Here is a 23101-nt window from a genome sequence, read left to right on the forward strand (position 1 = left end):
GTCATTTTTGGCAAAAGATAAAATACTTCAGTTTGATAAGGAAAAATTTAGGATTAGATACTCTTGTGAATCTATGTAAGATGTGCAGCTTAATAACATTTACATTTCAAATCTAGTAAGACAAAGTTTAGATTCTCTTTTGAGTTCTAGAATGTTCTTTCAGTAACCTTGAGCTTTGGGTAAACATAAGTTGTGACCAGAACATCACAGTGTGTTCAGTTACAATGGTGTAGTAGCTTCCTGCTGGGAAACAAAGGATTCTGTGTGCCAGAGCCAGCTGCACAACATTCCAGAATGAAAATTAGAGCCACACAAGAAACCAACTCAGGGCAAGCCAGAGCTATCGTATTTTTAGTATGTTTTCCTACTGTTATAAAAGACTGGTTGAATGATATAAATTGCTTGATATTGTGGGTCCAATATATTTTTGATGTATGGCCTCTATGGCTGAGACATTGGGCATTTAATTAGTTCTCTTCATTGACGGGGCGCTCTGGGGGCAGTTTCACTTTCTTGGACACCTGTGCTTGATCATCAGAGGGGTTCGGGATAAGTTTTGCATATTACCTTGCCATCTGCTTGTCTGTGAAAACACTTGTTTCCTTTACGTATTAAAGTAGCCTGCTTCTATTTGGCTTCCCAAACTCTCTTAGGATACTTGTTTTTGTATCTTAAAGACCTCCTTTGTGTATTGAAATTGTCTATCAACTTAAAGTATTAAACTATTGCCCCCAAAACCATAGATTATTAAAATCTTGGATTTCCAGCGTGTTTTCATAAAAAAAGATACCCATTCTATTGATCCTTTTCTCGTGGTTTTACTCTTTTAAACTCTACAACAGATATAAAAGGCAGGGGCTCTTTATAAGAGCCAGAATAGGTGATATTTAGGGTCCTGCCAGAAAAGTTCACTCTGTTACAGAAGACGTTTTAGGAAGAGGTTATGATGACCTACAATGTTTGAAAATGAGCGTCTGTAGAGAATTCAGAGAGTCTGTGCTCTTGAAGCCTCTTGTGGATAAGACAGAAACACATAAAACCTACAAAGCAGTATAAATAGGTTATGAAAAGAAAGTGAAAGTCACTCAGTTGTGTCCAACTCTTCACAACTGCATGGACTACATAGTCCATGGCATTCCCCAGGCCAGAATACTGGAGTGGGCAGCTTTTCCCTTCTCCAGGGAATCTTCCCAACCCAGGGATCAAACCCAGTTTCCCACATTGCAGGCGGATTCTTTGCCAGCTGAGCCACAAGGGAAGCCCATAATTAGGTTATATACATTATACTGAGTCACAGATGATTTGCAGTGAGCGTGCTGAAGAGGCCAGAGCAAAGGGAATCTCTGTGGCCATGACAGGGTTTGGGAGGAGCTCTGAAGTTGAGTATTTTGGGAGACAGAAGGAAAGCAGTATGTTAAGGCTTTTTTTTCACCCATCTTGTTTTTCACCCATCTCTGACTCATTGTGAAATTTGGGGTGGTTTACCTCATGGTTTTTCATCTTTTGTTTGCAGCCTGAAGAGTTGAGAGAAATCATTGAGAAGACTAGAGAGATGGAGCAGAACAATGGCCACTACTTTGACACAGCAATTGTGAACTCAGATCTTGATAAAGCCTATCAGGAACTGCTTAGGTTGATTAACAAACTTGATACTGAACCTCAGTGGGTGCCATCCACTTGGCTGAGGTGAAGGAAAACATTCATTCTGTAGCAGGACTGGACTTGACCTGGCAGACTATCCATAGGAAGATAGCCCTGATACTTGAGCACATCTCTGAGGTGGCAGGCAGTGTAAACTGTAGACATGTTCTTGGATCGTGAATTAGTGAGAAGAAAATCCCCTTAAGCAATTTGTTAACAGCAGTCTTTATTCTCTCTCTGTACCTGGCTTTAGAGGTTCTTGCCTCAGATGGGGATTTTAAATGGAAGTTTTCAACAGAGCCATTCTAGTTTATCCATGGTAAAAGCCTTTTAATTCTGTTTTCATCTAACCAAATCTTTTCTGCCTAGTCATATTTCCACAAAAACGTGTATATATACACAATGGTCCGTGTTTCACACTGCAGTAAATATTGATGTTATTTAACAGTTAATTTAAATGATTTCATGAGAATTTGGGAGTGAGGGGGAACTGTGCTGTGCACTGGGCAAGACGACAGGATTTGGTTATAAGACTGGCTTAGTCATCAGAATGACTTTACTTTCTTAAAAAATGGAGCCACTTTGGTCTGGAGCTACTCTGTTAGCCTTGAATTCATTTATATGTCTTTTAATTCTTAAAAACATTCCATTAGAAGCACCAATTTTTTAGCTCAAACTTTGTGGATCAGGCTTCATTGCAGACTCTGATCTAAAACATAGACAACATATGCTGATCTTTTTAAAGGTATAATGAGTTTTTGAATTTTTATCTTAAATTGTCACAACTGATTTGGTAACTTCCTTTTCCTGATCTGCATAGTACAATAGAATGTATAAGTTATATTTTTATGAATGGCAGATATTCATATATAAACTGTGTTGATTATTAAAAGTTTCTTCAAGATGCAGGTTTTTACATACATGAGAGGACACAGCACATTTGACGGTTTTTGCATTTTATATATGAACACAGTATAATTTGATGACTGTTATATATGTAGGTAATAAACTGGAATTCTGTGATCAATATAGCTGCTGTACTGTATACTAATATTTAATAGATTGACAAATGGTCATTAATTACACTTGTTCAACATTGGAATAAAATATTTAATAGATTGACAAATGGTCATTAATTATACTTGTTCAACATTGGAATAAGATTATATGAGAGAAATGACATGACAATTGACTTTGAGATCAGAAGGAAAAGATGACCTGAAAGTCATTTGAACATTTTAGGAAAAGAACACTGCAGGGGAAAAGTTAAGCATATAGAAATAGGTTTTTATCGTTAAAAAAAAGTCTGCCTCTTATGACCAGAATGCAACAAGCTAAATCATAAAACATTTAAGCTAATGGGATTTTCATACTGTCTCTATAGCTTGAAGCTTTAAAAGTCAACTTCTGTAATCGGCATGGAAAGTTAATTTGTAGTCTCTACCAGGTTTAGGGGATGGTGTGGTGTGTGACAAACAACCTCAAATGTGAATGTCTTGATTTTATTTTTATGATGAATACAGCTACAACAATTGTTTCCAAAGCTAAACACTGGAATAATATTGAATTGTCACTTATTAACATAAGCAACTGTTTTTAATGAGTAGTTTGTCTTGGTGTCATGTATGTATTTGAGTTTTTCTCTTTTGCATAATACTATTTGAACAAATGTAGACTGTTTATATGTAGCCTTTTTCTGTTCAACTTTGTGTGGCCTCAGAGTTGGCTGTAGAGTTATGTCTTATGCAGAAATAATGTTCCTTAGAAGAAAGTAATTCCTGGGTTGAGGGAAGGAATGCCATACATACTGTCTCTTCAGGTCTGAAACACTCCAGTTTATGGCAGGAAAATGCAAAGGTCACAGTGATTTTCAGCAATGAAAACAAAGGACTGTATTAAATCTTTTCACTTTCCCAATTTACTTTCTCCTTAGGAATGAAAGGTAGTCTGTGGAATTTTGTGAGCTGCTTAGCATAACTGACAACTGTTTTCAACCCTAAAGTCTAAAATGTTTGTAGTTTCAGTCAAGTTAGAATTGAGATTTTAGGTGGTGTCAGTAAGTGGCTACCATGCTAGTCTTCTAGTTAGCCTGCAGACCACAGGGCCACACAAGGGCCACGTGCTATGGACTCGGGCATGGCTTTAAGAAGCAGGTTCAAGGACCCTGCCGAGCGAGGCACATGCCATGCCATAGTGCACTCTTAAAAGTCTAAGGTGATGAGGTATTTTAGGGGTCAGTGAAATCTTATGTAATTCTCTCCTTCCTCATCAGCAGTGATAGAGGAATAGAAATGTTTATGTCCCACACTTTCTTCAGTCCCAGTGATATGGATGTGCTGGTACTCATCCCAGCCCCTCCAAAGTGAAAACTGAGTTGTTGCTGACTTCTTTGAAAGAAAATAGAAAAAACCTTGCTCCTTACCTAGCTGTGCTGTATACCACTCTGGCCAAGTCCATTTCCTGGCCTTCTGTGCTTCTGATTGGAGACCCCAATGTTGGGGAGGTCTTAACCACTTAATAGGAACCATACCAATAGCTAATGAAATGCACATTAGTTCAAATAAGAAAATAACCTTCCTTTACTAAATTTTCTTAAGTCAGAACAAATAGAAAGGAGAATAGTTTTTAGATTAATCCAGATTTGCTTTCTATGAAAACCTAATGTCTGGATTTTTTTTTTCCTTTTCTCATGGCCTAAGGAATAATTTGAATGTAATTTTGTGAATGTGTGTGGAAAATATAAACCAGGGATTTAGCCTTAATAAAGGTAACTTTTTTGACACCTGTTGTTAATCTTCCTTTGTACTTTACCTTGCCTTTATCTGCACTCTGTTATTTTGAGATGTAATACTGCACAAGATAATGTAAAAATAAAAAGTAAAATTATGTTTCAAATTTTAAAAGCCACTGACTACTTTCTCTTGTGTGCTTATATCCTCTGCCGTTCAAGGTTTCAACACAACTAAAACCACCCACCTGTCTTCAGGTTCTGCTAGCAAGTCCATCGGAGCCTCTGGGTGAAACACAAAATATGTTTTATTTTTCACAGTGGAAGAGTGCCCCCTATTGGCACAAATGTAGGTTCTGTTTCCTATATTGTTTATTTAAACTATATTAAAGATAGACAAAGCTGGAAGCTCTAAAAGTTTTCTGGGGAAGAAGATATGTAAGACAGGCAAATTCCACTACATGCAACCATGGACTTGAGAACACTGAGGGTAGGATGAGTTGTTGACAAATACACATTTCTCAAATCTTTAGCCTTCCTCCTTTCCTATACCTATTCTGTATCTCCCAAAGGAGGCCAGTCATAGACCAAAAAGTGTCACACATACACACCTTGCTACCCCAGCCCCACTTGCCATTCCTATCCTGATCGCCTGCCTCCCTTTCCCAGGAGCTCAGATCACCAACCCTACACAACAAACCATCTGTCCACCGCTGTCAGAACGCTGAAGTGGGACTCCCTGGTGGTCCAGCAGTGAAGACCACCTTCAGTGCAGGCAGTGTGTAGGTTCATCCCTGGCTGGGAGCGAACATCCCACATGCCTGCTGGCCAAAACTCCAAAACATAAAACAGAAGCAACAGTGCAACAAATTCAATAAAAGATTTAAGAAAGATGGTCCACATAGAAAAAATATTTTTTAAAAATATGCTGAACCATAAAATCATCTGTACTTTTGTAAGGGAGGTTAGCCAAGGCCAGTAAGTAACAAAGGTTGATGAAGCCACAGGAAAAACCGAGGGTACTTCTCTAGCTCAGTGCTTTAAAGTTAATATAAGTTTACCTAAATGAAATCACTAAAATTGGCTCTCTGCATCAACTTTTCCACTAATTTTTGCCTCCCACAGAGCATACATACCACGAGATTCAAGGCTCTTAAAGTCAAGATACATTTGCTCTGCATTCTACCTGCAAGATGGAAATGACTGGTATTTATACTTCACTAGGGGCTTCGCCTGGAGAAGGCAATGGCAACCCACTCCAGTACTCTTGCCTGGAGAATCCCCGGGGCGGCAGAGCCTGGTGGGCTGGTGTCTGTGGGGTCGCACAGAGTCAGACATGACTGAAGCAACTCAGCAGCAGCAGGGGCTTTGCAAATGATGCTGGTGGTAAAGAACCTGTCTACCAGTGCTGGAGACTTAAACTAGGGTTTGATCCCTGGGTCGGGAAAATCCCCTGGAAGAGGGTTGGCAGCCCACTCCAGTATTCTTGCCTGGAGAATCCCACAGACAGAGCAGCCTGGTAAGTTACAGTCCGTAGGCTCAGAGAGTCGGACACGAATGAAGCAATTTAACTTGCATGCACTAGGGTATTGGGAAGATTACATATTAGGCAGTTCATCGTTAAACCTATTTTCAAGACTTACATACTTGATTGTTAGTTTCCCAATTTACATTGAGTCTGAGATTTTATTTTGTAAGTAACAGCAGGATTTCCTAAATATCAGCTCCTCCCGGACAGGCCTTATGTGTTACCTTTACCCCAAATTTTAAATGTAGGAGAGGCAAAAAAGAATATAAAAATTCTGAACTTAGATTACCTGGATTTAAATGGGACTCACCACTTTCTAGTTTTTTAATCTAGGACCACTCAAGCTCCTTATGTCTCAAAATTTTCTGTGAAACATGGGATTAAAATAATATGTACCTCTTATGGTGGCTGTGATGATATAAACAAGGTTCTAACTGGCACAACTAAGCTGCTTTGTAGCAGGTGTTAAATGTTCACAAAATTACTTGGTTAATTTAAAAGCCAACAGGGGCTTCATGGTAAAGAGTCCACCTGCAATGCAGGAAACCTGGATTCAACCCCTGGGTTGGGAAGATGCCCTGGAGAAGGGAATGGCTACTTAACCCCAGTAGAATTCCTGGAGAATTCTATGGATAGAGGAGCCTGGTCCATGGGGTCGCAAAGTCAGACATGACTGAGTGACTAACATGCTTTTAAAAGACTAGGCTGTGATACCAGTTGATTTAAACACAATACTATTAAGGCTAGTGTTGTAATTTCATTAACCAAAAATTGCTCCATGGCCAATCATGTCAAAAAACCCTTGGAACTGAGTGCAGGAAAGCCTGAATAATCATGGATGACTCACACCAAATCAAGCTACTAAAAATCTCCATTACCTGATACAGCCATATTACTCTCAAATGGGAATTATTTTTTTCTTAGATTAGCAATAGCAATATCAATAAGCTCTCCTAACTCTCTGGCAATCATGTATTTATCAGTACGCCAAAATTCAACAATCATTTCAGTAAGCTTGTAAGTAAAACACTGAAATCTGAAGGATGGAGGAAGGAGACTCCCACTTCATACATGTCTGTGGAGGAAGCTCTTTTTGAATGCCAATCCCATGTGCCAATCTGAGCATAAGAACACAACTTACTCTTAACAGTAAATTCATTAAAAAAGGAACAACTCATTTTTAAATCATTTTACTGTTTATACCGTAGTCACATTTGAATTGGCAGAACTGTTCCCATGACAGACCAGAGACCTGTTATTCAAGGAAAAATAAGTGAAGGTTTTCCTAAAGCTTAAGGAGAGACGTCCCATAGTAACTAACACAAGAATGGCTGTAGCAATCCCAGACAGTGGTGCCAAGGTGTGTGAGCAGGTAGGAACAAAGGGTGCTCTGGAGTAGCTGGCCAGTACTACTGCTTCCTAAAGGGGTTTCTTATTATGTTCGGGAAGCAGATGCCTTGTAACAGATGTATAACTGAAGTAGGGTGACACTTCTGCAGCATAAATTCTACAGGTTTTGGGACAGGTTCTACAAATTTCATTGGTGATTAATTGTTGCTTAATTATGATTCTGCAAACGTAGATCCCATAAACAGACATTCAGGGAAATTTTACAACTGGTGAAATTCTTAAGCCAAAAAATAAATAGCCATACAACAAACCTACACACCATGAATTAAAATGGTGACATGTTAGGCCTTCTGAAAGAACCAGAGCAGGAAAGCTTATTCAAACAGAAGATCTTCATCCTTCTCTTCAGCCAGGAGATTAGCAGGCTCTATCACCTCTCCGGCTGCCCTCCGTTGCTCCAAGTCCTTATCAGACTTCTCCTTGAGAATCTTTTTCTTCTCCTGTATTTTCTTTAATCTGTAAGATAAAGGAGGGAATTTTCTGAACAATGTTTTGGTACTAAGTGGAACTGATTTCTTCTAGTTTTGTAACAAGGATAATAAACACCTCTACGAAGTCAAACAAAATTCTGCCTTTATTAATTTCAATTTTGTTAATATATTTATGACCCTTTTTTTTAAAAAAGACTTGATGTTGAACACATTCGTGGCTCAAATGGTTAAGAATCTGCCTGCACTGCAGTTGGCCTGGGTTCAATCCCTGGGTCGAGGAGATCCCCTGGAGAAGGGAACAGCAACCCACTCCAGTATTCTTACCTGGGGAATCCCATAGACAGAGAAGCCTGTGAGCTATAGTCCATGGGGTCTCAAGGAGTTGGAAATGATTGAGCGACTAACACTTTAACACACATTTTAAGCTAATAACTGATTGCAAAAGCTCCTATCTCAGGGTGAATAAACTTGAACATTCACGTGATGATATTGAGTATTCAGACATTAAAATTCTGGATCATTCAATTTGGATTACCACAACTCTGCATACCAACTGAAGAACTAAATTTTAATAATGATGATTATAAATCATAATCAAATGCTACTCAAGGTCCAAGACAGTCATGGCTTGCCTTCATTTATTTTGCACTTCTCTGAACCTGGCACACTGACCCCTGCATACCACCTATGTGGTATGTATTGTTCCATAAATCAAGGTAAACTGGAAGTGTTCAAATAGGAGATGGCAAGAGTGAACATCAACATTTTAGGAATCAGTAAACTAAAATGGACCAGAATGGGCAAATTTAATTCAGATGACCATTATATACACTACTGTGGGAAAGAATCCCTTAGAAGAAATGGGGTAGCCCTCACAGTCAACAAAAGAGTCTGAAATGCAGTACTTGGGTGCAACCTCAAAAATGACAGAATGATCTCTGTTCGTTTCCAAGGAAAACCATTCAGTATCACAGTAATCCAAGTCTATGCCCCAACCAGTAACACTGAAGAAGCTGAAGTTGAACGGTTCTATGAAGACCTACAAGACCTTCTAGAACTAACACCAAAAAAGATGTCCTCTTCATCATAGGGGACTGGAATGCAAAAGTAGGAAGTCAAGAGATACCTGGAGTAACAGGCAAGTTTGCTCTTTGAGTACAAAATGAAGCAGGGCAAAGGCTAATAGAATTTTGTCGAGAGAATGCACTGGTCATAGCAAACACCCTCTTCCAACACAGGAGAAGACTACACATGGACATCACTAGATAGTCAATACTGAAATCAGACTGATTGATTATATTCTTTGCAGCTGAAGATGGAGAAGCTCTATACAATCAGCAAAAATAAGACCGGAAGCTGACTGTGACTCAGATCACGAACTCCTTATTGCAAAATTCAGACTTACATTGAACAAAGTAGGGAAAACCACTAGGCCATTCGGGTATGACCTAAATCAAATCCCTTACGATTATACGGTGGAAGTAACAAACAGATTCGAGGGATTAGATCTGATAGAGTGCCTGAAGAACTATGGATGGAGGTTCATGACACTGTACAGGAGGCAATGATTGAAACCATCCACAGAAAAAGAAATCCAAAAAGCCAAAATGGTTGTCTGAAGAGGCCTTACCAACAGCTGAGAAAAGAAGAGAGTGAAGGCAAAGGAGAAAAGGAAAGATATACCCATCTGAATGCAGAGTTCCAAAGAATAGCAAGGAGCAATAAGAAAGCCTTCCTAAGTGATCAATGCAAAGAAATAGATGAAACCAACAGAATGGGAAAGACTAGAGATCTGTACAAGAAAATCAGTGATGCCAAGGGAACATTTCATGCAAAGATGGGAACAATAAAGGACAGAAACCGTATGGACCTAACAGAAGCAGAAAATACTAAGAACAGGTGGCAAGAATACACAGAAGAACTATACAAAAAAGATATTAATGACCCAGATAACCATGATGGTGTAATCACTCACCCAGAGCCAGACATCCTGGAATGTGAAGTCAAGTGGGCCTTAGGAAGCATCACTACAAACAAAGTTAGTGGAGGTCATAGAGTTCCAGTTGAGCTATTTCAAACCCCCAAAGATGATGTTGTTAAAGTGCTGCACTCAATATACCAGGAAATCTGGACACTACAGCAGCGGCTACAGGACTGGAAAAGGTCAGTTTTCATCCCAATCCCAAAGAAAGGCAATGCCAAAGAATGTTCAGACTACTGCACAATTTCACTCATATCACACGCTAGCAAAGTAATGCTCTAAATTCTCCAAGCTAGGCTTCAACAGTACATGAACTAAGAACTTCCAGATGTTCAAGCTAGATTTAGAAAAGGCAGAAGAATCAGAGATCAAATTGCCAACACATGCTGGATCACAGAAAAACCAAGAAAATTCCATCTCTTGCTTGAGACATCTACTTCTGCTTCATTGACTACAGTAAAGCCTTTGTGCAAATCACAACAAACTGTGGAAAATTCTTAAAGAGATGGGAATACCAGACCACCTTACCTGCCTCCTGAGAAATCTGTATGCAGGTCAAGAAGCAACAATTAGGACATGGAACAGAATGGTTCCAAATTGGGAAAGGAGTATGTCAAGGCTGTATATTGTCACCCTGCTTATTTAACTCATATGAAGAGTACATCATGCAAAATGCCAGGCTGGATGAAGCACAAGCTGGAATCAAGATTGCAGGGAGAAATATTAATAACCTCAGATATGCAGATGAAACCACCCTTATGGCAGAAAGCAAAGAGGAACTAAAGAGCCTCTTGATGGAAGTGAAAGAGGAGATTTAAGAAACTGGCTTAAAAAAATCAACATTCAAAAAACAAAAATCATGGCATCCCCCCATCCCATCACTTCATGGCAAATAGACGGGGAAACAGTGGAAATAGTGAAAGACTTTTATTTTCTTGGGTTCCAAAATCACTGCAGATGGTGATTGCAGCCATGAAATTAAAAGACACTTGCTCCTTGGAAGAAAAGCTGTGACAAACCTAGACAATAGTATTAAAAAGCAGAGACATTACCTTGCCAACAAAGATCCATCTAATCAAAGCTATGGTTTTTCCTAGAGTCATGTATGGATGTGAGAGCTGGACTACAAAGAAGGCTGAGCACCGAAGAACTAATGCTTTTGAACAGTGGTGTTGGAAAAGATTCTTCTTGACAGTCCCTTGGACTGCAAGGAAATCAAACCAGTCAATCCTAAAGGAAACTGGTCCTGAATATTCACTGGAAGGATTGATATTGAAGCTGAAACTCCAATACTTTGGCCACTGATTCAAAGAATTGACTCACTGAAAAAGACCCGGATGCTTGAAAATATTTGAAGGTAGGAGGAGAGGAGGATGACTGAGGATGAGATGGCTGGATGGCATTTGTGACTCAATGGACATGTATTTGAGCAAGCTCTGGGAGATGGTGAAGGACAGGGAAGCCTGGTGTGCTGCAGTCCACGGGGTTGCAAAGAGTTGGACATGACTGAGTGACTGAACAACAACAGCAGCTTTAAATGTTAGCCTGCAGCCTGCCAGGCTTCTTGTCTATGGGATTTTCCCAGCAATACTGGAGTGGGTTGCCACACCCTCCTCCAGGGTCCCTTTCCAACTCAAGGATCTAACCCGAGTCTCCTGCATTGCAGGCAGATTCTTTACTGCTGAGCCACCAGGGAAGCCTCCCCTCATGAGACACCCACATAATCACTTCCATTTGAAAGAATTATCAACACTATTTCTAGTTTCTCTGAAAGGCCTATGTTTTCAGAGAAACCACATTTTAGTTATGTGCAAAACTTGGCACAGATTGGTCTCCACAGCCTTTGGCAATATCATCTCTTGCTTCTTACCAGAATAAAACACAAGTTGTGCTAATTCTAAAGAACATAAGCCAACAAGTTTCTCAGCAAATCAAGTCTTTGGAATATGGAAAAACAAAAAATGACCAATAACTTCCAAATCCAACAAACCTGTAGAACTCCTCTCGCTCTCTTTCATCCAGCTCTGTGATGATATAAGCAAGGGTACGTTCAATCCGGGGAATGATGACTAGAGTTTAAAAGTATATATGTAGTCAGAACTTCAAACCTCTTTTTAAATTGCCAGTGCTCATTTGTACAACAGTTACTTAACCATAAATGTACATTTAATGCAAAAAACAAAAACAGAAAAGTGAAACGCAGTGTAATCCCACCACCCTGGGTTAACTATTTAAATATTTTGGTATGTGTCCTGTACTGTCTTTCTATGCACAGGTAACACTGGGCCATGATATATACAACGCTGAATATACTGAATTTATATGAATATATAACACTGAACCACAAATTCTATTTTAAATATAACAGCAATCTAAACACTGAACAGAGGGAGTACAGTAAGTTGAATTTTGTGTCAGTCATAGGTTCAACTTTACACAGAATTTCTTTATTCTGCTTCTAGAATGTGAGCTCCTTGCGAATTGGAACTTAACCCATTTTGTGTTGCTTGCAATTCCAGGCATGAGGCTGGCACAAGCAAGCAGTCGGGAAATGTGTTTTGAGTTTTTAAAAAATGAGATAACTTCCTCTTTAACACTAACAGATCCCAAGCAAAATAATTTCCCTGTTGCTCAAAGTTTGCTACTTTCTTACCTTAAAATTAAATAGACGTTTCTTTAATGAAAACTGAGCCTTTTAAGGAAAAAGTACTTTGGCAACATTAAGGAGTCATAGTTTTAAAATAATGAAATAAGAGAGATGGAGAATAAAGGCATACAATAGGAAAACTTATTTTGAGAAATCAAGAATAAGAGATAAGGCCTAAGAAAGATTTAAAGTTAAATACAGTAAGTCCTCTACATAAGAACTTTCACATTGTGAACTTCCAAAGATACAAACGTGCGCTCACATGTCTAACGTACGTTGTCACATGCATGCGTGTGGTTGTGCTTTTGTGTACTTTACTGTACAGTACTTCAGAGTACAGTAGCACAGTGTATTTCAAGCCCAGGATTTCTGGAGGCCAGTGTAAAAGCAGTGATTGCTGTAGCTGGTACAGCACTCCCTAAACACCACTGGATCGTTTTTTCAAGAGTAGACGGAATTCAATCCAGCAAGGAACCTGTGCCATCAACATCAGGCTTGAGTGAAATCAGCTTGTCCTCCGCCTACTACTGCTGATGATCCATCTCCTACCTACACTTTCTCCTCCAGTTAGTAACTCTTCCTGCCTGTTCACTCGATGCCAACTGTTGCACTATACTACTGTATTTTTCAAGGTACTATAAGATTTAAAATGTCTTATTTTTCTGTTTGATGAACACTTATCTGTACTGACCCTCTGCCCTTCTCACTGTGGACAGGGGCGACATCTTACTCAGCAGGCAGCCAGTGCCTGAGTCCTAGCAGGTCTGAGACAAGGATGGAGGCAGGGACAAAAGGGCAGCTTAAACTCACCATGTTCAATAGCGTTTACACGCCTGTTGGTTATCTTAATAGCTTCATCCAAAGTAACAAAGGATGTCTAAAATAAGAGGATAAATTAATAATGTAGGCTCAAAATTTTCTTCCTAATCATACCCTGGCCTTCACTCAGCACTTGTAGAAAACATTTGGAAACCAAGACTACTACTTCTCAACATACTTAGAAAACAGAAGTCTTATGAGGTTTCCACAGAGCTAACATGACTTCCCTTCTATTAGAATTCATTTACTTCAGACTCACCTGAAGTTATAAAAATGGCAAGAGGAAGAGAATCATACACTAAGGACCTAGACACATATTAACTGACCACAAATGGGAAACAAAGGCTTTCATGCATAAATCCTATAACATATGCATTTAAATCCAGTGTTGACTGTTGCTGTTCTCACCTAGTCAAGAGTGAAGCTACACCACTGCACAAACATTATGTTAGTGATAAAAAGTAGGGACAATGGTGCAGAAGCCCCCATTTCAGAAATCAAGGCATTTCTGGCTTGTTTCACGCAGGCATGGCAACAGTTTAAAGTACTAAGTGCAATATGCTCCGATTCAGGATCTGAGTCTCCCCGACGTGACTGTTAGATATCAAACTGCAGGACTTACCTGCAGTGAAGCCAGTTCCACCAGTAGTTCCACTGCTTTGGCATAATTCCTCTTCAGTTTAGCCAACTGTTCCCCACCTCTGGCTAAACCAGTCAGTTCATAACCTAAAAGAACCAGTCAGACAACATTTGCATTTAGAGTACTCTTCCCCATAAACTTCCCAAAAGATGGTAAGTCAGAATTAATACTAACGACAGAAAAACAAATTTAGCGACCCTATTCAATGCACACACAAAGTGCCCATTTCACTCCCCCAAACCATCATGCCTGCTGCTATTTGCACGGGGGCACTATTCTAACTATAGGGGAAGCTGCTGACTAACCTTCACGTGCCCAGCTTGTAGACTATACTGCCTGATGCCTCAGTACAGTGACAGTCTATTAATAAGTGATGCTCTAGAATGCTTCTTCATTCAAGCTGTACTAAATATTCTATGTGAACCAATTAAATAGGAGGGCTAAAGAAAGAATATCTTTATTTCTATGAGAAAGAGCTGATTACTTTGGAAAGGCTCAACAAAGATGTGTTACCACCTAAAACGTGCTGTCAAAGTAGGAAAAGTGGAAAGTTATAAAAAAACTGTCCTGAGCTGGCTATAAAAGTTTAGGAAGATTCAGCATTCAGGTTGTATCACAGTGTCTAAGAATTGAAAGATACCCGAACTGCAAATTACAAACAATGCATTATGGGTGTGGTATGCAGAAAGACAACATGGAAGTCTAATTAGTGGATTCATACTCAAAGAAAGGTCAAGGCTTTGTATTTTTAAAATCTGGAAATGACTAAATTTCTAGGTGGAAATAAAGTATTTTAAGCAGTGTACAATGTTTTACGACTCCACACAATAACACTTTTTTGATTAACTGATAAACTACTGTCTCAACTGTATCTGATAAGAAGGCTTACCAACACTGGAACTACTGAACTCTAATAAGATCTATCAATCATCATTGTTCAAAATAAGGTTCATTTAAAGAGAAACTAGAAGAATCCAGAGACACACATAAGAAGTTTCACACTTACTGTCAGTTCCTTCATGATAATGTTCAAATACTGGCAATGTAACACCTGTTAAACAGAAACATATATGGATTCACGAAAACATGTCCTTTAAGTATGGCTTCTTATCCATGGTTTCCTGTTCCTTTTTCAGGAAATATTCAAAAGTCAAGAGACTGCCTGGAATCATAACTAGTTTCAAGGAATGAATTTAGGAACCTGCCTTCTTAAGTGTTCATTCCTATTCCAAAGTCAAGTTATCCTTAGTAAGGGATCTGGTTGTTACAATGTTTGGTTTTTTTTTCCCTTCAGCTTTGAAGTATACTTAAAATGTAAAAAGCTGCATATATTTAATGTGTACATTCTGATGAGTACAACATATGCATACACCCATGAATACCATCATCACAATCAAGGTGATAAACATATCCATCACTTCCAAAACATGTGTCCCTTTTCCTATGTGTGTGTTAAGAATACTCAAAATGAGATCTACTTTAAGTTTCTAAGTGTAGAACACCAAATTATTAACTGTAACTACAGACTGTACAGCAGGTCTGTAGAGTATATTTATGTTTAATAACTTATTTTATATCCACTGAATGACCAGCTCCCCAGTTCCCCTACCCCCATCCCCAGGCAACCACCAGTTAACAACAGTTTCAACATGTAAAGCCAATCAACTTTGTCTAAGAAGAAAAGATTAACTGGGCCATTAAGATCTTGCTGTATACATGAAAGTGAAGTTGCTCAGTCGTGCCCGACTTTTGCGACCCCATGGATAGTAGCCCGCACCAAGCTCCTCTGTCCATGGGATTTTCAAGGCAAGAGTACTGGAGTGGGTTACCATTTCCTTCTCCAGGGAATCTTCCCAACCCAGGGATCGAACCCAGGTCTCTCACATTGCAGACAGACGCTTTACCATCTGAGCTATATAGCTATATAAATATGCTATGCTAAGTCACTTCAGTTGTGTCCGACTCTGTGCGACCCCATAGACGGCAGCCCAACAGGCTCCCCCGTCCCTGGGATTCTCCAGGCAGGAACACTGGAGTGGGTTGCCATTTCCTTCTCCAATTGCTATATAAAATGGGTTGACTTAAAAATGTTATCTTTCTCTGCCAAGAGTTTTAAAGGGTTGAAAAGTTACCTGCTACATTATCTTTCTTTGCTCTAATCTTCACTTGGGCCTTATTTACATTTTGGATAACTGTGGTGCTGCAGAAAAAGAAAAGGCCTTGATTTAGTTGCGTCTTTAGAGTGAGAAGTAAACCAGCAGGGACCTATAAAGTATTTCAACATAAGCAAGATTTCACAATTACGTTTTGATGATTGTCTTTTCAGAAAAGGAAACGATCACTACTACCAAAGGAGAGCCTCAGAGAGCAAAGTATGAACAACATTCAAACATTAACCATAAGAATACAAAGAATGGTTTCAATGTACATAGACTGCTTAAGTTTTCAATCAGAGATGTGGTGCGTGGATGTGACTTTAGGGATTTTCATTCCATTGATGTAATTAGGAGAAGATCTTCCTTCCTTTTGGGTGTGCTATCAAACCTTCCAGTATACTGGAAGACTAAACTGAACAGCAGCAGTTCAGTTCCTTTACCCTGGAACCTATCTAACTTCCATCTGGCTGCACCTGACTCCCCATTTGTTACCATCGCAAAATAAAGTGTCTTCCCCATAACCACCCTAAAACATTTTCACATACCACTCACACACTATTTATTCCCACCCTCTCGTGAAAAAGGCAATGCAAATCGTTATCCTACTAATACTGGTGAATATTAAAGTCTACTACTTCAAAAGGACTCACGCCCTTCAAGCTGTAAGACTGTCCATAGGTAATGTTCCTAGAGAACACAAACTAAGAATGGAGGCACTGTGTTATTGGTAAAGAAGACTAAAATAAAAAACCCTGAAAATATCTTCCACTTCTGCCCCGAACAGTAATTTGACTTCAGGAAAGGACTGAACTTAAACTAAGAATTACATTGTTATTGTGTTATTGGTTATTTAACTTAAATAAAGTAAATAAAGTAAAATAAATAAAGTAAAGTTACTTAACTTAAAACTTAAACTAAGAATTACATTGTTATTGTGTTATTGGTAAAGAAGACTAAAATAAAAAACCCTGAAAATATCTTCCATTTCTGCCCCGAACAGTAATTTGACTTCAGGAAAGGACTGAACTTAAACTAAGAATTACAATGTTCACGTGGTCCACCTCACAGGCTTATAGGGAGAATCGAATGACGTTATCTAAACATATGTAAAGCAGTAACTAAGCCATTTTGTACACTTTGTAAGGCATACATCGATAAATGCCATAAAGTCCATGCTCTTTAAACAATCAATTCCATTCTTTAAAATTTTCCTAAGGAAATGATTCAATAGAAATAAGTATATAAAGATGTTCATGGCACCTTTTCTAATATTCTGAAAATCACCCCAAAGGCCCATCATTACAGGAAAACATTAACAAATTATCATACATCTAGAGAAAGATTATGCAGCTGTGTGAAAATGAGGAAACGTTTATGATACAATATTCTGTGTGTGTGCACACAGCATTTAGTTGCTCTGTCATGTCTGACTCTTCGAGACCCCATGGACTGTGGCCCTCCACGCTCCTCTGTCCATGGGATTTTTTTAGGCAAGAACACTGGAATGGGTTGCCATTTCCTCCTCCCAAGGGATCTTCTTACCGAGGGATCAAACCCATGTCTCCTGTGTCTCCTGCCTTGCAGGCAGATTTTTTACCTGCTGAGCCATTGGGGAAGCCCTTATTTAGTTTAAAAAAATAAAAAGACTATAAAAAATAGACGAGAAGGGGGTGACATAGGATGAGATGGTTGGATGGCATCACTGACTCAATGGACATGAATCTGAGAAAACTCAGGGAGACAGTGATTGACAGAGAAGGTTGGTGTGCTGCAGTTCATAGGGTCACAGAGTCCGACATGACTTAAGAGACTGAATAACAACAACAACAATAAAATATTAAGTATCCTCTGCCTGAAGAACTATGTAACAGGTAATGTACATTAGGGTGGTGAAGTGTTCTTATTATATCACTTGTCCTTAAGGCTTTTATATGTACATTAATTAAAAGTGGTTTTAATGAAATTTTGAACATGAAGGCACTTTGTTTTTCAAAATACCCCACTTTACCTGAAGTCCCCTGCTGTGAACTTGGCCTCAGCAAGCGAAAAGGCAGCTTCTCTCATCACTTCACCCATCAACATTTTAGTCTGGAAAAGCATAAATCAACAGCCGATTCAACCCAAGTTTTTATACAGGGAAAGGTGGTATCATAATCATGTCCCTTTAACAACCACCAGTGTTTCATACCAGGTGTACACGTAAATATTGATCTGGTAACAATAAAATAAACACATCTAATTTTGCTTGAAAGGTTTGATTATGGATACTAACAACATGGCAAAATTGTAAGTTTTATAATATATTACAATAGAGACACTAAAAAATTGAAAACTAGATCTTTACTGAAAGGCCTACCTTATTCCTGAATGGGTCCATGGCAATTTGTTCAAATTACTCTTTTAGATTCACTATACTGCTGTCAAAATCCTAATGGCACAGTGATTCTAAAATAAATCTGGAAGACGTAATGTTTGAGAATACCCAATAATTTTTTTGAAAGAGAAGACAAACTGGGACAGGGGGTTAGAAAGTTACCAGACAGGCCAGAGGAGCAATTATAAGAACACAAGAGAAAGAGCACTTTAGGCAGAAGGAAGAGCTAATGCAAAGGTCCCAGTACTGGATGTTAGAAAAAAGCTCCAAATGAGACCAGAGGGGCAGGCAAGGGCCAGAAGAGATCAAGAGGGGCTTGGGGGCAAGAGTAAAGAGTCTGAATTTGATTTCATGACCTTTCTGATACTGGTTACATTTATAACGGCATTTTTAGTTTTGAAAGAAAAATATTAACAGCCATGCTGGATTTTCCATAGATACTTCTAAAACACAGTTCTAAGCAAACTTCATTCTACCTCTATTATCTTCTTAAGGATCTGTCGAAATCGAAGAGTTAAGGCATCAGATTTTTTCTTCAGGAGGTTTCGACCTGTCTGTGCTCCTTTTAACCGAGCCTTCATGATGGTCTGTGCCCTATGTAAACAAAGTTAAAGAAATTTAAGATAAAAATACTTCCCTAATATGCTGTTAAAACCCTGCTTTATCTGTTGATGTCATGGGCGCAAGAATATACAGCATTTGTGGCTGACAGGCTTAACTGGTTTCTCAATATTGTAGATATCCACCCGCAGTGTTCCAAAAGTGAGAAGTATTTTTTATATAAAATGTAACAATCCTTTAGTAAGTATTTATTAAATAAATTAGTATTTATTTAATTATTAAATAAATAAGTACTTATTAAATAAACATATGAAGAGCCCTATTTTATGATGTCAGCATTGTCTACTTACTTGATTTGTGAGTTGTAACAATATATGTATTTCCATTAAGGATTTTAAAATTCTGTCCATTAACAGCAAACTTTGAAATGCACTTATCTTCAGGGCCAACAACTGCACTTTAAGGGACTTATGCCACTGACTGACTCCCACATGTACACAAAAACATGTACAAGGTTAAGGATGAGTACTCCAGCCTTATTTGTAATAGCAAAAGGGTGGAAACAAATGTCCACAAATCATGGTTCATCATACAACAGAATGATATGCAGCCAGTAAAACAACAACAAAAAAAACAGTAATGCAGATCCGCATGTATTCCCAATATTACACTGTCTTAGTCACACAAAGTAAGGGATACATGTGCTTATATAGATACAGAGAACAGTTCTAGAAAATTTCACAGAAACTGGTAACAGTTTCCTTTCAAAAATGAGGCATTTACTTTTTAAATGGAAAAAAACAGATTTACTCTTTACTACTACACTGTTTTACCTTCTGAATTTTATACCATAATCATTTCTCACTTTTTTCATTAAAAGTGTGGCATGGAAGTGTTTTGATATCACCAGTGAAGACTCTACTACCAATCACTTTATTAATTTGTAAATGACTCTACGTGACAAATGACACATAAGTAAACACTCCTGAGAAGTAACAAGCCACTGAAGTCTCCCTACCTCATTCCAATCTTTTCCCATCAGAAACCCCCAAACTGAAGGCAAGAAAGCAACAGCAAAAACCGACATTTCTGTTCTTGCTACCATATGCCAGATAAAATTCAATAATGAGGAAGAAAAAGTGGGTAGTCAGATTCAATAATAGTTTGCATGACATACTTAGAAAAATTTAAGGGGATATAGTTTCATATAACTGGTGTTATAATCAACTGCAAAATAGTTTTTACTAAACTTTTGGGTAAATTCTTAGATTATGAATCTTCTACCATAGGCCAAAGGTTACTAAGACTATTCTGTAGCTGGAAAGGGCTTTAGACATTATCTTGCAGGACAGGAAAATGAAGCCCAGAAAAGTAAAACAACTTTCCCACAGTTGCTCAGTGAAGAAAAGGCAGAGCAGGAACCTGATCAAGATTTCTGACTCTAGAGATTTAACCAAGGCTCAAACTAAGGCTCAAACCTAAGTCCTCTGTACTCCAACCTGTGCCACACTGCTTCAGCTACAGATTATAAACTGCCTCAGGCAAACAGTTCTGTCTTTGAAAAACTAGCTATTAGTGGCTGAAATTGCACTGACTAGCCTCATTGGAGGTCTACCCATGTGAAGCTGGTTCAGTTTCCAGCCTGAGTAGGAGCTATGCACCCCACTGTGCACATTTAACATACCGCATTGTTGACACTAACCACCAGAATTTGGGTTCAAAGAGTTGAACCAAATTTAAGTCAAATCCTAGTATTTCATATTGCAGCAAGTATACAGTAAAAAGGTGAACTGTTTGTGAATTCATGTTAACTTTAATCTATATTTAACATCTTTTCTGGTGAAATAGACAAATTTTAATTCTTGAAACTCAGAGTGATTTGCCCGAGGGCCTACAGTTAGTATGTAGTAGAACCTTGATGTGACTGATTTCTGCAGACGCCAAATCCTTCATGCCTCTTTTGCTTCTACTCTGAACTTGTTTTTGCTTTCTGGTGCCTAAGTAGGTGACAGTGCCATCTTACAGCATAATACAATAAGGTGAAAGTGTCTGAAACAAATCACTAGTATATTTTCTAGCCTAGTTCTTAAAAAACTTCATTTATAAGGTACAAAGCTGCTCGGCCCTACAAAAAATGCTTGACCTTCAGCTAGGATGATGACTTTGCTTCCAGCTGAATCAAAGACATCTGACTACATGACAAAGTACCTGCTGATAGGCCTTGGGAAAATATTTAGAGGAGCAGCTACTTCCTGCACCTGACTTTCCTCTAAATCAGCAAGCTGGACACTCTCAAACAACAAATTGTCACCTCCCCAAACCTATCATTCATGTCTAAGCCCAAATAAGCGTATTCTCACCTCCTAGTCTTAAAGTAAAAACATCAACAACAAAATGTTAACATTCTGACTACTACCAAAGATAAACACAGCCAGACATTAATTAAAGTGGTGAAAAGACATTATTCTGTAACTGCTGACAGCAGGGGAAAGAGCTGAGCTCTTTTCCGATGGTGCACAGGTGATTAAGCATTTTAAAAGGAGTAAGTGGACACGATTTGGAGAAGAGAAAAATTTCAAAAGGTTGAGCAATGGAAATGCCATCAGGCCAACTGTGTCTGCCAGCAAGCAATTAAGGAAGGGGGGTCAGAGGCAGAGCCTACGGTGTTGCATATTTGGGTAGATATTTTACCGGGTGCTGGAATCATCTTAGGAACACAATCTTAGGCTACCAGAAACCAAGCTAGAGTCTGGTGGTCTCTCAGAGCAGGGGTTTGGATGGAGTCAAGGTCATAAGTGCTGGGAGTTCTACAGTCCTCACAACCCCAGGGTATTCCTGATCTTTATCTATTTCTGAAAGCACTGCCTTTCTCCACAACTGACTTGCTTCCCACCTAGGGCAAACAGCTATTAGAAAGTCAATAGATAAGGTAAAAACCAAACAAAAGCCCCTTCATTTCATTAAAACCCACGAAGAGACAGAAATCTAGGTTTGGGGTTTAAATAAACTCTTACTTTAACCGTCCTCAGATTCTCTGAGAAAAGTCAGGAAGAAAAACAACACCGCATACCCAAAGAGTTAGGGCCAAAATCAAAAGACCCAACTGTCCAAAGCCAAAAGTGATTTCTGCTCCTCGGCGAAAAAAGAGTAAGAGGAAAATGAGAGGGCAAATAAGAGCAATCTTTATCTTCCACACGTTGTTAGGCACATTTGATAAAACGTCAAAATTTTCTCCTGCCGAAGAATTTAGACCAAAAGAGAAAGAAGACCACAACCGAACAGATTCCACGGCCATGGGTTCATTCAAGCAACATTTTCTGTGGACGATTAATAATCAAGACATCTCTCATCCTGGAGAGAGTTCCCAGTTCAGTGGTAAACGTACAATAATCTTCTATCCACTTTACAATGAGATGGACGATATTAATATAATGAACACTGAATAAGATGCAATGGTGATGGAACAAAATGAGCGCCTCAGAAATTCAGGGATAGCTTCCCACCACATGTGACATTTCAGGGGATCTTGCCAAGATGAACCTGACGCCCACGTTAGGGCGATTCAACCCCCCGATATGGCCTGCTTCACATCGCAGTCAACTTCCCTTCTCAAAGCATTTATCAAACTTCATCGCCTGGTCTATATCTTCACTGAACTGTGAGCTCTATTCTGGAAGCAGTAGCGACAACTCAGTTATATAAATCTACTGCCCGGATCAATAGGGAATGTGAAATGAATGGCTCGATTAATGACTGAGGTCAGCAGACCTCCACAAAAGTCAGCAGCTCGGGGTGGACTCTGTCCAGTCTGGTTCAACTCAGAGCCAAGGGACTCGTCAGGGAGCCTTGCCCTAGACTCAGGAAGAGGCCTGAGAGCTCAGGATCGGCCCAAGATACAAGGAGCCCCGCCGCTCCAGGGTAATGAAGGGACAGCGGCTCAGGCAGGTGTTCCTGAACACCTGCTCGTTCCATTCTTTTACTTACATTCGCGAGGGAAAGATTTCAATTCGGTCTTTGCCCGACATTCTGACGATGACTGTTCGGCTCGGGTCCCTGGCCGGGCAACCGTGGCTGCAACAACCCAGCCACTGAGTCTTTCTCTACCGGAGTCAGCTGGTGTATCACGTGACCCTCTCCCGTTGCTAAGAGGAAGCTAGGCTATACAGCCTTCACTTCCCCTTCCTG

At 39.2% G+C, this 23101-nt stretch overlaps 2 protein-coding genes across 10 annotated transcripts in view; one reads left to right on the forward strand and one right to left on the reverse strand.

Annotated features, from left to right (window-relative positions):
* Nucleotides 1-16168, forward strand: part of PALS1 (protein associated with LIN7 1, MAGUK p55 family member) — a 90832-nt gene extending 74664 nt beyond the window's left edge. For 7 of the 9 annotated variants that reach the window (XM_070797736.1, XM_070797740.1, XM_019969083.2 and 4 more), the window contains one exon: nt 1514-4544. In XM_070797736.1, the coding sequence (XP_070653837.1) occupies nt 1514-1690 (177 nt within the window). In that variant the 3' untranslated portion in view covers nt 1691-4544. Of the gene's footprint in view, nt 1-1513; nt 4545-4591; nt 8982-16151 lie in introns of those variants that run through there. The other 2 variants (XM_070797739.1, XM_070797738.1) reach the window with 2 other exon arrangements.
* On the reverse strand, nt 7072-23079 carry ATP6V1D (ATPase H+ transporting V1 subunit D). The gene is made up of 9 exons (XM_019969089.2): nt 22901-23079; nt 18832-18949; nt 17990-18069; nt 15958-16025; nt 14832-14876; nt 13808-13911; nt 13177-13243; nt 11710-11788; nt 7072-7763 (listed from the first exon to the last, which is right to left on the reverse strand). Exons 1-9 carry the CDS (start codon nt 22939-22941, stop codon nt 7622-7624), a joined length of 744 nt encoding a protein of 247 aa, XP_019824648.1. The 5' UTR covers nt 22942-23079; the 3' UTR covers nt 7072-7621.
* Between the last annotated feature and the right edge of the window lie 22 nt (nt 23080-23101).

This window comes from Bos indicus, chromosome 10 (assembly GCF_029378745.1).
Source record: "Bos indicus isolate NIAB-ARS_2022 breed Sahiwal x Tharparkar chromosome 10, NIAB-ARS_B.indTharparkar_mat_pri_1.0, whole genome shotgun sequence".
NCBI lineage: Eukaryota > Metazoa > Chordata > Mammalia > Artiodactyla > Bovidae > Bos > Bos indicus.